This window comes from Protomyctophum bolini, assembly GCF_963924005.1.
Source record: "Protomyctophum bolini genome assembly, chromosome: 15".
In the NCBI taxonomy this organism is placed as follows: domain Eukaryota; kingdom Metazoa; phylum Chordata; class Actinopteri; order Myctophiformes; family Myctophidae; genus Protomyctophum; species Protomyctophum bolini.
In genome coordinates this window covers 38,535,227-38,550,528 of record NC_137876.1, presented here as the reverse complement: position 1 = coordinate 38,550,528, position 15,302 = coordinate 38,535,227, and the positions used below count along the sequence as shown (strand labels likewise).

Sequence of the window (15,302 nt, the reverse complement as noted above, 5' to 3'; positions counted from 1 at the left end):
CAGACCTGTTCAGCATAGTTTCTTACGCTATGGAGCTAAAAATCAAAGGGATTCTCATACGCTCACGTAAAAGGTGAATGAATCCATTCTCTGTGTTTGTGACGTGTGCCTACTTTTACCAACAGCAGTACAACAGCCGCATTGTTCACATTATATAATAATAGACTCACTAGTCTGCTGTCTCTGTGCTCGGGCTTCAAGACACTTTCTAGAGGAAAGGCCATCATGTTGTTGAGGTTCTGCACCTGTGGGTGGGATGACAGACGGGTAAGGAAGGTTGGGGGGGGGGGGCAAAGAGAGGAGAGAGGGACAGAAGTGAGTAAGCAAATACCGGTAGATGTTATGTGTCTAGTTAGAAATAGATATGCATCTGGTTAAATACATTATTTCTGGCAGTCCTATTTTGTCCCATATGATTATAGATGAAAATCTTGTAAAATTAAAGTTTTAAGATTTTCACAATTTTCAAAAGTAGCACATTGACAAACTCAAAACATATTGTGATGCAACACATTGTGAGCATATAGGGCTTAAGTGGTTAATTACAGAGTGTAGTAGCTACATTACCAGCATGAGTAAGTGAGTAAGTATGCTAACAGTCATTTGGCTTTGGCTGTCTCTACTGTTACCGGAATGGCATAACGTGGTGATTATGTTACGGTGAAGGAGGAAGACAGAGAAATGCGCAAAAGCGAACATCATGATGTATAAACAAGTATAGATCCAGTTCAAGGAGTAATACTGCAGTGTTTGAACAGGAATCTCTCCAGTATAAAGTACAGTACCTACCGAATACTGTTCCACTTCCATGCAATAATGTACATAACCTATAAAAACAGGCTATGACTTTCCCTTTCCTTATCTCCTACGCAAGAACACATTCTTCTCATCTCCCCCGGGACGAATGTTTCTGGGAATTGAGCGTGGCTAACAGTATGAACCCGGTGATTCAGTCCCCGGTGAACAAGTGAATCACCAAAAAGAAAACACAGGACATTAATTTGCACCATTGAAGATTTACTTTTTTGGGGTCCCAGTGGAACATTACAGAATCAAGTTTTATGAAGTGTTTATGTACAGTGTCAGAGGATGTTTGGTATTCATTATGCAGTTTGCGAGAGCACTTGAGATGCCATTGAGTCAGCAGTGTAATGTCAGTGAGTCAAGTCATGAAGTGATGATGAAACCGCATCTGTATCCTATCCTATTCTTTCCCACTTTGTTTTCATAAGAGCTAGATAAGCAGCAGCGGCAGGAACATAGACACACGTACTAGAATGACATCTAAACACACACACACACACACACACACACACACACACGATGATGCATGACGATTATGGTCAGTGGTGCACGATATCCATAGCATATCGAAATCGGCCATAAAAATGCCATATCGGTATCGGTCTCAAAATATAGATTATTTTCACAGTAATTGATGACGCAATAATAATGTGGTCGTCAATGACTGTCGCTTTTGTTTTGTGTATTTCTAATGTTTGAAGGCAGCATAATCCGTATAATATCGGAATCGGCAGATATTAACCCTGCAAATAATCGGAGATCGGACATAATTTCATAATCGTGCACCCCTAATTATAGTCACACAAATAATTGCGTTTAGGAATTATGTAATTATGTAATAATTGTGACAGGCCTACAGTACACACATGCACACGTGGACACATACAGGCACAATCTACCAGCCCAGAATCAAGGCCAAACCATCCTGCACCCGTCCTCTTATCAGTGTACTCTAGTTAATGGTACACAGGATTTGTCAGCTTGTTGGGAGAGGGGAGTGTGTGCAAAATAATGTTGTTGTTTTTTCTCCAACTCATGGGACAAGGGCAAGGCAGAAGAAAGATGTTTAACATCACACTTCTCTTACTTCTCTACTACCCTGCATCTGTAGCTTAACTGCTGTGCTGCCTCTTGCGACAGATTCCCCCCCCGCAGGATCAATAAAGGTGTATGTAACTAACTAAATCTATCTATCTATCCTAAATTAAAATGTACTTGACAATGATCAAATCTTCTGCAGATAGTTCAAAGATTCAAAGGGGTTCGTTTATATCACTCGTATAAGTTCAAGCAGAAACATGTTGCCGTGATATGCTCCACAGACTGTGCTAACAATAATAATAAGCAAGTTTTAGCATCAATATTAAAACTTTCAGTGCAAATAAATGATGTTCAGGGGGTTTTGTTCCAAAAAGGAGAATAAAAACAGCTCTGTTGTCCGAAAGCAGGGTGTTTAGAGATTGAAGGCGTTTGACTTGGCAGATGTGTTTAGTTTTGTCATTGTCCAGGGCTCTGATGGCCTCAGGGGAAAGAAACTCTTGCTGTGTGTCTCTTCGCAGTGACCTCTTAAAGAAAAATAAATATGCAACCACTTCCTTGACCGAGCTGACCATTGTTTTCACCTTGATATTGACTAGAGGAGGAGGAGAGTTAAATCTTCCCTGATTGCTTTGGGCGGCCTCCAACACATGAGGTCAGGACAAGCCTGCTGTTCCGACATTGGGAAATACAAGCTCTCAGAACCATGAACACACAGGCACATTGCCCAGCACATGAATGCATACCTGCGTACACACACACACACACACACACACACACACACACACACACACACACACACACACACACACACACACACACACACACACACACACACACACACACACACACACACACACACACACACACACACACACACACACACACACACACACACACACACACACACACACACACACACACACACACACACATCCTTAATACCTGCTCCCTCTCCTCTGCATGGCCATGATTGACAACTGCAAGGGGGTGGGGTGGGGGGGTGGTCTATTTTTGTGTGTGGTGTCCCACTCGCATATAAGACGCCTGGGATGAATTATCATCGCTATGGATACTATCAGTGGGAGGGTTCCGGACTGCCCCAGATTTCGGAGAGTCATGAGGCGCCCGTGTGGCAGCTGTTTAAAAAAAAAACACTCCCTGTACTTTATACAGACACAAGCCACGCATAAATGCATGCATGCACTTGCACGCGCACACACACACACACACACAGTCTTGATGGATTTGGTGCTCTCCTGCCACTGACAGAAATGCTCCTGTGCCCTTTTGGCCTTCCAGCTGTGGCAATCCAATTCATAATTATTCTCTTCTGCGCAATCTTCTGCACGCACGCACACACACACTTTAATGGTCTCATAACATGGTTAAATCACTGCTGATGGCGATGTGTGCGTGGAGCGGCCAGTGTTTTGACGACTGCTCAACACCCAGGTCTCATTTAAGTCAACGGCACAGGATGTGCGTTAACAGCGGAGATGGAGTTCTCAAACCACATCAGATCTATTTTACCATGTAATACTGAACTAATGTATAGGTTGGACAGAGCGCTAGCAGGCTGCTGCATTCCTTCCCTCCCTCCGTGAACAGATGTACGGAGTCAACAGTCTTTGTTTTCCCTCCCTACTACTACCTCCCTTTTCAACAGGTTCTGCAGCATGTGGTTGTGGATCGTGGTGAAGACAGCTCTTTTTAGGAAGCCCACCCCCCAGTTTCCCCATCAGCTTTCCTCCTCTCTCCTCAACAGGTTTTAGGGAACCGCGGTTGAACTTTGGTGAAGACAGCTAATTTAACTCCTCTACACCAGTGGTTCCCAAAGTGGGGTCCGGGGACCCCTAGGGGTCCTTGAGGGAGTTTCAGGGGTCCCTGCTGCTAAATGATAATTAGGAACCAAATGGACCCTTATGGGTCTGTAACTCTGAGAGTGTAACAAATGGAACCAAATGGACCCTATAACGGGACCTTTTGGTTCCATTTGTACTCTCTCAGAGTTAAATTAACATCAATTTTACAATATACATTGGGGTCCCAGAGACAGAAATGCCATTAAATGGGGGTCCGTAGCCAATTCCATATCAAACTGAGGGGCGTTGAAATTAAAATTAAAATGGTCGAGAATCACTGCTAGAGCCTTAAAAATATTGTCTTATGGGGGTCCCTGGCATATCTTTTCAAATAGGGGTCCGCGGGCTAATTACTGTCAATTTGGGGGTCCTTGACGTGAAAAAGATTATGGAACCACTGCTCTACACTCCTTCCTCATCCTGCTCCTCATGGCCTCCTCCTCCTTTCGTGAACCTCCTCTCCTCAATCTGCTCTCTCTCTCTCTCACCAGGTTCTTGAAGAGTGCCGTGACCTCTCTGGTGAACACGGCCAGGTTGAGGAAGCCTGTGGACACTTCGTTGTTGTCCTGCGTCAGATGGCTGTTCCCCAGGTTCTCCAACACCTCGATGTACTGCTCCTTGTTCTCCACGTGGTCTGAAAACAACACGCACAGTTAAACACACAAGCAAACACACTATAAATCTAGGGTTAATGTAGCATTTAACTCATACTCGCACAGCGGTGTTGCTTGCTGCAAATAACAGATTTTAAAGATTAGAATGCTTTGCATGAAGTATCCCTAAATGGAACTTTACAGCGCTATATGACATGCAAAATGCATTATGTTACATATTCCACGATAGAAGTAGAATGAGAACACAGCCTGTCATTCCAGTTCTGTGTCATGAAAACTTTAATGAGGTTGCATCTGGCCTGTAGTTAACTCTCGTCATGCCTTATACACCAAGCATATGGACTAAATCAGGAGCAGCCTTCCCACTCGTTCTGGGTTGGGAGACAGGCCGGGCTCATAAGTCAGGGAGACTGATGTTTCTCCAGACCTCCAAAGGTCACTTTCCCCCAGGGTCGTGACCTTTGTGATCTCCTGGTTTGGTAAGTTTATATATCGACTGGCTGAGCTCTGATAAGCACCTCACTGGTTTACGCTGAGCTACATACACTAACCACTTTAAACACGGCATCCGTGTTTTGGGCATAGCATTATAGGTGTTCAAATGTTCAAAAAGTATAGGGGTAATAATAATAGCATATCTACAAGCTTGTAGATCACAATGTTCGTCGCGAGACACCATTGTAGTACTGTAGAATTATAAAATGAGGCTTAAGTGGCTCAGGCTATTAATTGAACCCTATTTTAAGAGAGATATTAAAACAAATATATTAGTGAGACCTGAAGGCCATGGTTCATATTTGCATGGTGGTTTTCCCCTTCCTTATCATACTCAGGGGATGGGGGCCCCAAACCTACAGGGTGTGAATACAGTCACAACATTTTGAGACAGATGGGTGTTTTGTTAATGAATATCTCCTTTCACAAGCCTCTTACCCACTATGCTATGCCGTGTATAATATTTTGTCCCCGTTTCTTTTCTTTTTTTTTATCCTATTGAATCATGCAACAATGTCTCCTTAGTCCCGTTTAGTATACAAATGCTTTCATTGACCCTGGAACTTTTAGGGGACAGGCACTGACATTTGACTAACTGTAGATACTAGAGAATACAAGCAGCCAGTGAGAGAGAGCTTACTGTACTATGCATTGGACAAGACTGGCCTGAACTGGGCCTGGCAGTGGAAATATCCACAGCAGACTAAACAGAAATAAATAGAAAATAAGCAGAATAAAAGAGACAGTCTGTCTCCACTGCTCTGGTCTGGTCTGGAATTCAGGACAATACTATGGCTATGGTAAACGGACTGTATCGGTCAGACACGGGTTTACAAATGTAGTGAATGGAAATAGAGCATTCCAAAAACGTTTATGGCAAAAGAACAGTGAATTATGGGAGAGAACGTGGAAGAATTGTAGGAAAATGTTCTGCTTAGGCAGAAAGAGGGAGAGAGAGGAGAGAAGAGGAGAAAGGAAAAATAAAGGGCACAAAGTCTTAATAAAGAACAGAATTTGTGATGTACTGACAAATAATAACACAACTAGTAGAAATCAAAGTGTAACTAACAGCAAACATCTGTATATCAAGCGGACAAACGACTGAGTCACACAGTGGAGCTATGATGGATGACCTTAAACTACTAGAAACCACTGGAGAACCACAAGACTGTCACTCTGCCAGAGGAAACACACATGTGCGTGCGCACACACACGCCCGCACCAGCACACACACACCATCTTGGCAGAGGCAAGCAGAGAAGTGGTGGTTAGGAGGATAAGACGGACTTCGACGTGCGCCGGAAATAGCTGATCTACAACTACAAACTTCACAATGCATCGCATCCGAGACGTGTTGTGCGAGCTTGAAGAGCGTGGCTGTTTTCCGTCGTATGACAAAGTATAAATCAGCCATTAGAAGGAGCGGAGAGTGAAAAAAAAGGGAATATCTACAAGCGTGCATGTGTTTTTGCAGTGTGTGTGTGTGTGGTACTGATTGAGGGGTTCAGCAATGGGGGGGGGGGGGGGGGGGGGGGAGCTCCGCTTCAGTCCTCACATTACTGGAAGCGAAGCGCCCCATATGATTCTACTTAAAGGAGGGAAGAGAAGGAAGAGAAAAGAGGGAAAAAAGACACAAGGAGTTAGAGAGACAGTGATGAACAGAAATGAATAACAGAAAATATTTTTTTTCTTAAATAGTTTTGTAGTTAGTGTATTATCTTCTAACCCTTGTACTAGTAGTACTACTACTGGCCTACACAACTCTGGCGGTTGCCTAATTCTGGGGTGCTTGTTCTCTGACTCATGATTTCTCAAAAACTATAAGTTGAGGGAAATGGGAACCAGGCTTGTGAGGGTAGCTCGGAGAAAAACATGCTTCCCGAAACCCCTTTTCTTTCCAACAAGCATTTAGGAGGCGATCGTGTTCAATCTGTGACTGTTGTTTTGAACGTGATTCTTGTGGATGACGGGAAGGCATGATGATGTAAGATATGCACACATTCTCAGCGTGTGTGCATACACATACACACACACACACACACACACACACACACACACACACACACACACACACACACACACACACACACTTCAACTCCTTGACCTGCGGCTCTGGCTGACTGTTGAACACTGAAGGCTTCATTGTTGTATGTTAAGTGAATGGTTTCATCGGTGGAACACACATTGGGTGGGGCAGCTCACTCAGCAGACCTGACACAAATCCTACACACACTGTACACAGGTCACTGTACACAGGTAGGTCATACGCCATCTAATTGGAAAACTGCCGCCGTCCATTTATATGCAGAACACACACTCATACACAGTAAGCAAGCATGCGAGGAAAACTATACACACACAGTTTTACAGTAAACATGCAAACACACACACACACACACACATGCGCGCGCGAAACACACAGACCATACAGACCTCAGTAATCACAATTACTCCTCATCCCACACGCCATGACCACATAACGAGGGGTCTTACTCATAAACAACTCCACCTACATTAACACATTGTGAGTTCATGACGTCATTTGTCCACGGAGGCTAACCCAGAGCATTGAACAGCCTTAACTATTCTAGCCACGCTCAAATCCGCCAAAGGATTCGTTTCATTCCTACAACACAAGCGCCAATAGACATTTTGTTGAAATGTCATGCTTTAAATCATGGACTAAAGAAGAGGACGCACAGCTCGTAGTCACGATGCTAGAAACTTTAATAAACCAAATGGTTTTAAATCATACCGTAAATCTGGAATTAGTAATGAAGAAGCATGCTGAGAAATAGTTCTTCGTACAGTACATTAGGTAGATGTGCAGTACATTAGGTAGATGTGGTCACATTTGATTTAGCACTGGTTCAGGACCCCCAGGGGTCCTTTGATGGGGTTCTAGGGGGTCCCCCAACTAAATGACTGATGCGTGTCAGTTACTCAGAGCGTGTTTGTACACACTCTTTTTACAGTGTAGATTAGGGTGCCAAATGTTTTTCTTAATTTAATTTTTTAATCAAATGGGGGCTAATCGCAAACAGGTAATCGCAAATAATCGCTTCCATGTTGTCAAATATTTAAAAAGAGACCGAAATAACATATCTACAAGCTTGTGGATCTAGAGCCATTTCAGCTATTTTTTAAATGATTAAAAATAATCTAAATGTCATTATTTTTCTTTATATATTTAAGTTATTTGTATTTGTATTCATATGCTTTAATGTCCAATGCCAAAAACAAGTTAATCGCAATTATTGGTGCGACAATTAATTCAACTTAATGTGTTTTGCGACAGCCCTAATGGGGCCTGTGGTCTGGTGTATATCAAGCTGGGGGTCCTTTTAACTTAAAAAGGTTGAGAATGAGTGATGATGTCTGTATTTGTGGCGTGTGTGTTTAAGAGTTACTTACTCAGTCCAGAAGTGTGTATAGCTTTGATCATCTTTTTCATCCTCTGCAGCGTCCCCTGGTCCATTTCCAGAGACTGAAATACAACAAAGAAAATAAAATGTTGAGAAAATGAACCTTTCATGTCATTGATGCCCTGGGGCAATTTAGGATTCTCACAAAAACACGCTCTGTTGTCCAACAGAGTTTCATTTTGAACCGTGTCTGGCTTACATTTCCTATGGTGTGTGTATGTGTGTGTGTGTGTGTGTGTGTGTGTGTGTGTGTGTGTGTGTTTTTTTCAATTAAGAGTTTGTTTTTCTCACGGTATGCGATTCAGGTAAATGAGTGAATCAGCTATTGCCAGCAACGCAATCAGCTCAGTGTTGCACCGTCATGGGTCAGCCCTGCTGATGTCATTAAACTCACTGTCTGAGTCTGTCTGACAGACAGACAGACATAGTAGCGTGATCGAAATGATGATGAAACTGCATATAAACAGACTGGCGACAAAGAGCTTAACAACTTAAAACTAAGTTTCAACTGACTTTTATTAGTAATAAATGAACCTTGCCTTGCAAATCCTTTCACATATGCAGAGCACACACATACATAGTGTTTGTTTAAGTCTCTTGCCGTGTCAGATGGGTGGGGTTTGCTCATGACAGGACTGTTCAATTGGCTCCATTGTAGAAGCAGCGCAATCGGGCAGGTCTGTGTGCTTGAAAGTACAGCCCGCCTGATTTTTCTTAAATACAAGCGACTTGTTTCATAGAGTTAGACATAATATAATGGCTACCCTCCCACATGTCACCAGAAATAACCTTAATTGGCCTGTAATCTAGAGCAGTAGAACAGAGACTCTGCCCTGTGTGCTGCTGCTTGCTTGCCGTTTACACGCCCCGGTCTTTCCCAGTCCAGTCCACTCCCTTAGTGTAAATTCACTAATTAAAGACACTGTGGGTATTGCGTAATGGCGCTCACTTGGTACTGTGTGGACAATGCATATTGGGCACAGTGATTGGAGACACGCAGGCACTGTTTGGTAAGCCAGCTGGCAGACAGAAAATAAACACAGTAAGCTAGTACAGGTTGAGGCAACAGGTTGTGCATGTTGGGAGAGGGAGAGCCATTGGGGCGCATGAAAGTCTGATTAAGTTAGTTGCACACAGGTGCATAAATTCAGCAGAAGACAGGCAGACGGACAAAATAGATGAATAAAAAAATGAATGCCTATATTCAAATCACAGAGAAGAACAATAAAGCACACACACAGGAACCGGGCCGGCCGAGGTACAAATAATAATGAAAGGTAAGTTCTGCACACTGGATGATGCTCCAAAACATATAAAGGTTTATATTCAAATCACACATGCTACATACAGCCTTAATGTCCCTGTTGGACAATGCAACGGCTCCACCCAAATATGTGCTGGTGTTGAAACATGAGGGTGCATGCTGTCTGTCTGTCTGTCTGTCTGTATGTCTGAGCAGACACTCCACTGGCCGTCTCCTCCCTGTTCCACCCTCCACGAGTCATGGAGTTGTGTGTTCAGTCACCTGCTATCATAGAGCGTGTCTGCCCGGCCAAAACTTCATTTGGGTCAATTTATAGTTTTATACACTCCCAAGAGTTACGATAACACTAAGAATGTTGCTGTGTGTTTTTTTTAATCAGAGAGAGAGGTGCACCCTAGCTCTGATCCATAGCCCTAATGCTAATTCTGCCCTGCATTAAGGCTATGGAACCGATGGCGTCTAGCTCTCGCATGAAATGCAGAGTGGATGCACTCTGAGCCCCCCACCACACATTTTTGGGCAGAAATTGATTGTTTTCACCGGACGGAAAACATCTTTCCTGTGAGGTTTTTCTCTTGGCAATATCGGTAGAGGGCACAGTGGAGTAACTAAAAGTATATATTTTCTGTGGAAAAACAATCCCTTTCTGGCCAAAAAGTACATAATTATTATATGTGTGGTGGGGGGCTCAGAGTGCGTCCACTAAGGAAAGTAGGCTTTCTAATTACACAACCCGTCTTTGTATTGGTCAGTAGGTAAAAACGTTTTTTATATTCCCGCTACAGAAGAGAAGCTGGTCTGCATTTCCTGCGGGAGCTAGACGCCTTAATGCAGGGCAGAATTAGGGCATTAGGGCTATGGACCAGAGCTAGGTGCACCCCAGGGATTCTTTTCCACAAAATGCCATCGGACCCTTATTTTACTCCACTTGCAGATAGACCAAATATAACATTCCCAAACAGTGCAAACACATACTACAGTACTAATGAAGGCATTCCTTTTCTTTGTGTGCCACTTATTTCATTCACACATTCATTCCTTTGATTTTATCCTTTTCCCTCTATTTCTGCAACCGTGGTCCTCCATTTAACACATGATCACAGCCACACACAGAGCAGACCACAGGGAGCATATTATGCCTATGCATCTATAAAATGGCTGATTATTAAGTTGCATTACATCCGTCTGTCTGTCTGTCTGTCTGCGTGACTGTTGCGAGCGTGTGCACATGTGTAGGATTCCAGCAAGTCCCTTCCCAGAGCAGGGGCCTATTTCACGAATCTTGGATTAACTAATCCAGGATATAGGCCAAAGCCAGGCTTTTTAAATCCTGATCTTTACAGCCTGGTTTATTCCATTCCACTAAAGCCAAGTGAGGCTCAGAATTGACGGATTTGGCGAGCCGGGATCAGCAAGCCTGGCTTAATAGACAGTCTGGCTTTTTGTCTCTAGACCCTTTATGTTGATCACAGATTTACTGATCCTTCTTCTTCATTGGGTATTAAGGCAGTTTGCATCCTTAATAGTTGCATTACAGCCCCCTTCTGTATATCTCATTATCTTTACTAATCTATTCAAGACTTACTGATACAAGGACTTAAGCTTCTAAAATAAATACTGCTGCTGTAATTAAAGAGAGAACATACTCTCAATAGTGGATAGACTGAATGATTAACTACCCCAAAAATATAGTTTACATTTTACCACTACTATTAACTTAAAACAGAATTCTTAATATTGTCGCATTGTGATATTTGGCCATAACTCCCTCCTCTGAGGGAGCTACCTTTGGGGAAGGGGGTTGTTGTCCAGACAGGGGCCAGACTGGTGAGGGTCATGGGTTCATGTAGCATGCCAAAATTTGTGCTATTGCCATTGAGAATACATTGGGCGTTTAAGTTAAATAACTCAGAAACTACAAAACATTTCAAAGTAAAAAGTTCCAGCATGTGTCTCCACAGTAAGCTGAATTTTTACAAGTGTGAATGGAGTTTCTAGGTGAAAGTGATTTTTTGAAGTGCCACTATCTGCCTATAAATGTCTCAAATTTGAAAGCACTATATTTCTAAAACTATGAAACATTTCAAAGATTCCTTTTCAGGCACACATGTCCACCGTAGGATGAACCTAAATAGGTTTGAATGGGGTTTCTAGGTGTAAGTATGTAGGACTATGGGTGAAACGTTATAATGGTAATATGTTGTAAAACAATGAGTAATGGTAATATTTAGTGGTTTTCACTTTTACAAAAAAAATATATAATATAATAATTCTTCTTAACCGTGCACTTGCACGACAGCAAACCTATTCATGGGGAACATTCACCAAAAGCAGCTGATCTACAAGCTCACAAGCTGTCATGATGTTGTGCAGCCTATATATTTTGGTTATTTGATTTTATAGTGCTTAAATTAGTCCTTTAATGCAGACCGATACAAATAAGGCAACATAAACCCATAATAATTGAATAAATCTGGAAAACATCATTGGTTTGTGATCAGTTTGACTGCTTAATGAACAGTAAAGACATCAGGATTAGGTTAAACCTGGCTGTTAGCCTGGTCCGGAGCAGGCTAAGTCCAAAGCATAAGTTTCCATGGTAACTAATGTAGCATCACTTTCATGAAACCGAATCAAGCCTCAACATATCCAGGTTAACTGGTTAAATTAATCTGGCAAGATCAACCAGCTTTCATGAAACCGGTTAAGCACTGATCCAGGATATATTAAGCCAGGATATGTGTTAAAGCCCGGCTTAATCTCTAATCCAAGTTTCGTGAAATAGGCCCCAGGTATTCCAACTATGTATTTTCCAGTATCATAAACAAAAATAATATTAGACCCATATAAAATACAGTGGGCAAACTCTCGAGAATGGTTCTCTATATAAACTCACCAGAGACCACGACGAGTTACTTATAAGTGACTTTGGGCTTGTTTTCCTGTATTAAAGTAGTTTGTAAATATTGGTAATAGCCTGTTGCGGTTTATTGGGGCTTCTTTCTAAAGTGTAGTTGCTTATTTGGGCTTGTTTCCTAATGTCCTTTAAACCAGTGGTTCTCTAACATTTTCATGTCAAGGACCCCCAAATTAATATGCCCCCCCCCCCCCCCCCCAACATCTAAAGATAAGTTTAGAAAGAGTGTTGATGATTCTCTGAAACACTGAAAAATGGAAGACAGTGCAGATTGTGTCTATTGCCTACAATGCTATTCTTGTTTGGAGGGATACTTACACTACAGTACATGGACAAATGGAGAAAGATTATGAATCTATTGGGGTTTTTATGCATCAGCTTGTCAAGCTCAGCAGTATCGTGGGTTAAATAAGATGCTGCAGTAGTAAGTAGCGTAGTAGAGTATATTTGTATGTCTCTAAATGTTATGATGAATTGAACAAGGTGGACCCTCTTGTAAACAAGTCTAGTGCTTTATTGGTCGTCCACTCACAGTTAAAAATGTTTTGTATTGAGTTGTGCCTGAAATGTACTGTAATTCTGCAAACTGTTAATAAATACTTCAATCAATCAAATGCAACAACACAGAACATTATGTCACACATAATTCAGACTGAAGACAGAAGACACACACACACACACACACACACACACACAACACGTTGTGAGCTTGTAGATCGGACGCTATACAGTATATCGGTGCATATTGGTTTTAAAGTGCTCATGTGGCCTATAATCACTTCTTTTTGGGCTTGTTTTCACAGTCCTGGTTGCTTATTTCTTTGGCAAAACATCTGGCAGCACTGCCTCCGACCTCCCCGTCCACTCATGACCGTCTCAAAGCCAGTCACAGGGCTGGTGAGGTGAGGTCAGGCTCCAGAGTAGACCTTCCATCTCTCTCAGCCTTTCACACATTTCAGACATGTGACTGTCATTACTCCATGATTACTCCACAATGCCATGGGTTCATTTTTTTGTGTGGGATGAAATTCACATTTATAATACTGCATAAATATTTGGTCTGTAAAACAGGCTATCATCAATCTGTCAAATATGTTAAATTGCTTAGACTTTAAAATTTAACATTAGTCTGCTAGTTTAAAGAGAACAGTTGATTGTTGGTCAATCTGATTGAAAACAAAAAGGATGTAACAGTAACAGTATAATGGTGAATCATGATGTTTTGTTCAGCAAAATAAGCAGACAGAAGATCTATTTGTGCAGACACTGCGTGCGTATTTGTATTATGGGGGAATTCACAGTAACTTCCCTTACAGCTTCCTCATCTGCCATATAAGAAGTCTGGAACCACAGGCAAAGGAGAATTGATTTCAACAAACAAACAGAAAAGACCCACAGACCTCCAACAGCCTTTGAAGCAATGGGTGCCATGCTCTCAAACATACAGTACTGGCTTTCACACACACGTACACACACACACACACACACACACACACACACACACACAACTAAGTGATATAATAATGTTCAGTGTTATGCTGGACAAGATGATGAATTAAATCACTCCAATGACAGCCCCTGCCATTTGTCCATACAGTATCCCTCAAAAACAAGAATAGCATAGAAGGCAATAGACACAATCTGCCCTGCACTGTAGCCTATATCATTTTTCAGTGAATCAGAGAATAATCAACACTCTTTCCAAACCTATCTTTAACCCAACAGGCTAAATAAGAGTTTTTGGACACCCACTTCTCCCACATTTTGGTGACTGTGTGTGTGTGTGTGTGTGTGTGTGTGTGTGTGTGTGACGTGAGTGGGGGGGGGGCATTTAGTCTATAAACAAGTCTGTAAAGTGTGCTCTTGTCAGGAGTTTTCTTTGCATCGTATGTGAGTGAAAGGTGAACGTCTCCTTCCCTCCCTGCTGTGCTAGCCCTGTCCAGGGCTACTTCCCCGCATGATGTTACTGCAACAGTGCAACCTCAACCTGCTGTACTGTAAAAAAGCGAAGGACACTTTGCTTTTACACGCTATAAATCTCAAAACTATTTGATATTTCCGTAGATGTTATCAAACCCGTCACTCATCTAGTTTCACAACTTTCACCCTGCAACTAGTGGGCAGTGGCAGAGTAGTAGGCTAGCTTAAGACACATTTCTCTAGACAGGTAAACAACAGACAAAAGGTGCGCTTACCTCCTCCACCGCTGAAACTGTGTTCCGACAATCAGTCATTTTGGACTGAAAGCTGGATGTCCCCGGCGAAGCCAGATCCTCATTTGTCAGAGCAACGAAGTCCGAAATGCTTAATCGCTCCGGCATGTTTCAGGTGAAGCAAGGGGGGTCCGACTATGCAGCGAAAAGTTCCTCAAAAGTTTCATGTGCCCCGCATTCCCATTGAGGACAAGATCGCATATATTCGGAGGAAAGGAGGGAATACTAAATTCACATTCCTCGTGGTAAACTTCTTCCCAAGATGAACCTCAGATGTGTGAAAATGTTCCGTTGGACCGTTAAAAGTTGACTGAAGCGGGTCTTGAGTCTTGATCGAGTTCTGCTTCTCTTTCTATCGCGTATCGTATCGCGCACTCAACTCGTGGACGTATGAGTGGAGAGGTGCACCAGTGCGCTATTGTGCGCTCTGAGGGAGGGAGCAATGCCATCATCACGTGGGAATGTTTGTACTTTTTGGCACGCTGAACAGACAAGAGAGGGAGAGAGCAAGAGATGCATGGAGTCTCTCTGCTCGCTCGCTCGCTCGCTCTCTCTCTCGCTCTCTCTCTCGCTCTCTCTCTCTCTCTCTCTGTCCTCTCATCTATTCAAACCGTAGAGACTGCAAGTGCGGTCTCCATGGAGAATGCCTCATTCACGGACTAAGCTT

At 42.6% G+C, this 15,302-nt stretch overlaps 1 protein-coding gene across 3 annotated transcripts in view; it reads right to left on the bottom strand.

Moving 5' to 3' along the window:
• Window positions 1-15,012, bottom strand: part of asap3 (ArfGAP with SH3 domain, ankyrin repeat and PH domain 3) — a 43,495-nt gene extending 28,483 nt beyond the window's left edge. For all 3 annotated transcript variants that reach the window (XM_080783224.1, XM_080783226.1, XM_080783225.1), the window contains exons 1-4: window positions 14,618-15,012; window positions 8,231-8,303; window positions 4,196-4,341; window positions 171-245 (exon numbers count right to left, since the gene is read on the bottom strand). In XM_080783224.1, coding sequence (XP_080639350.1) covers window positions 171-245; window positions 4,196-4,341; window positions 8,231-8,303; window positions 14,618-14,743 — 420 coding nt within the window. In that variant the 5' untranslated portion in view covers window positions 14,744-15,012. The remainder of the gene's footprint in view (window positions 1-170; window positions 246-4,195; window positions 4,342-8,230; window positions 8,304-14,617) is intronic.
• Between the last annotated feature and the right edge of the window lie 290 nt (window positions 15,013-15,302).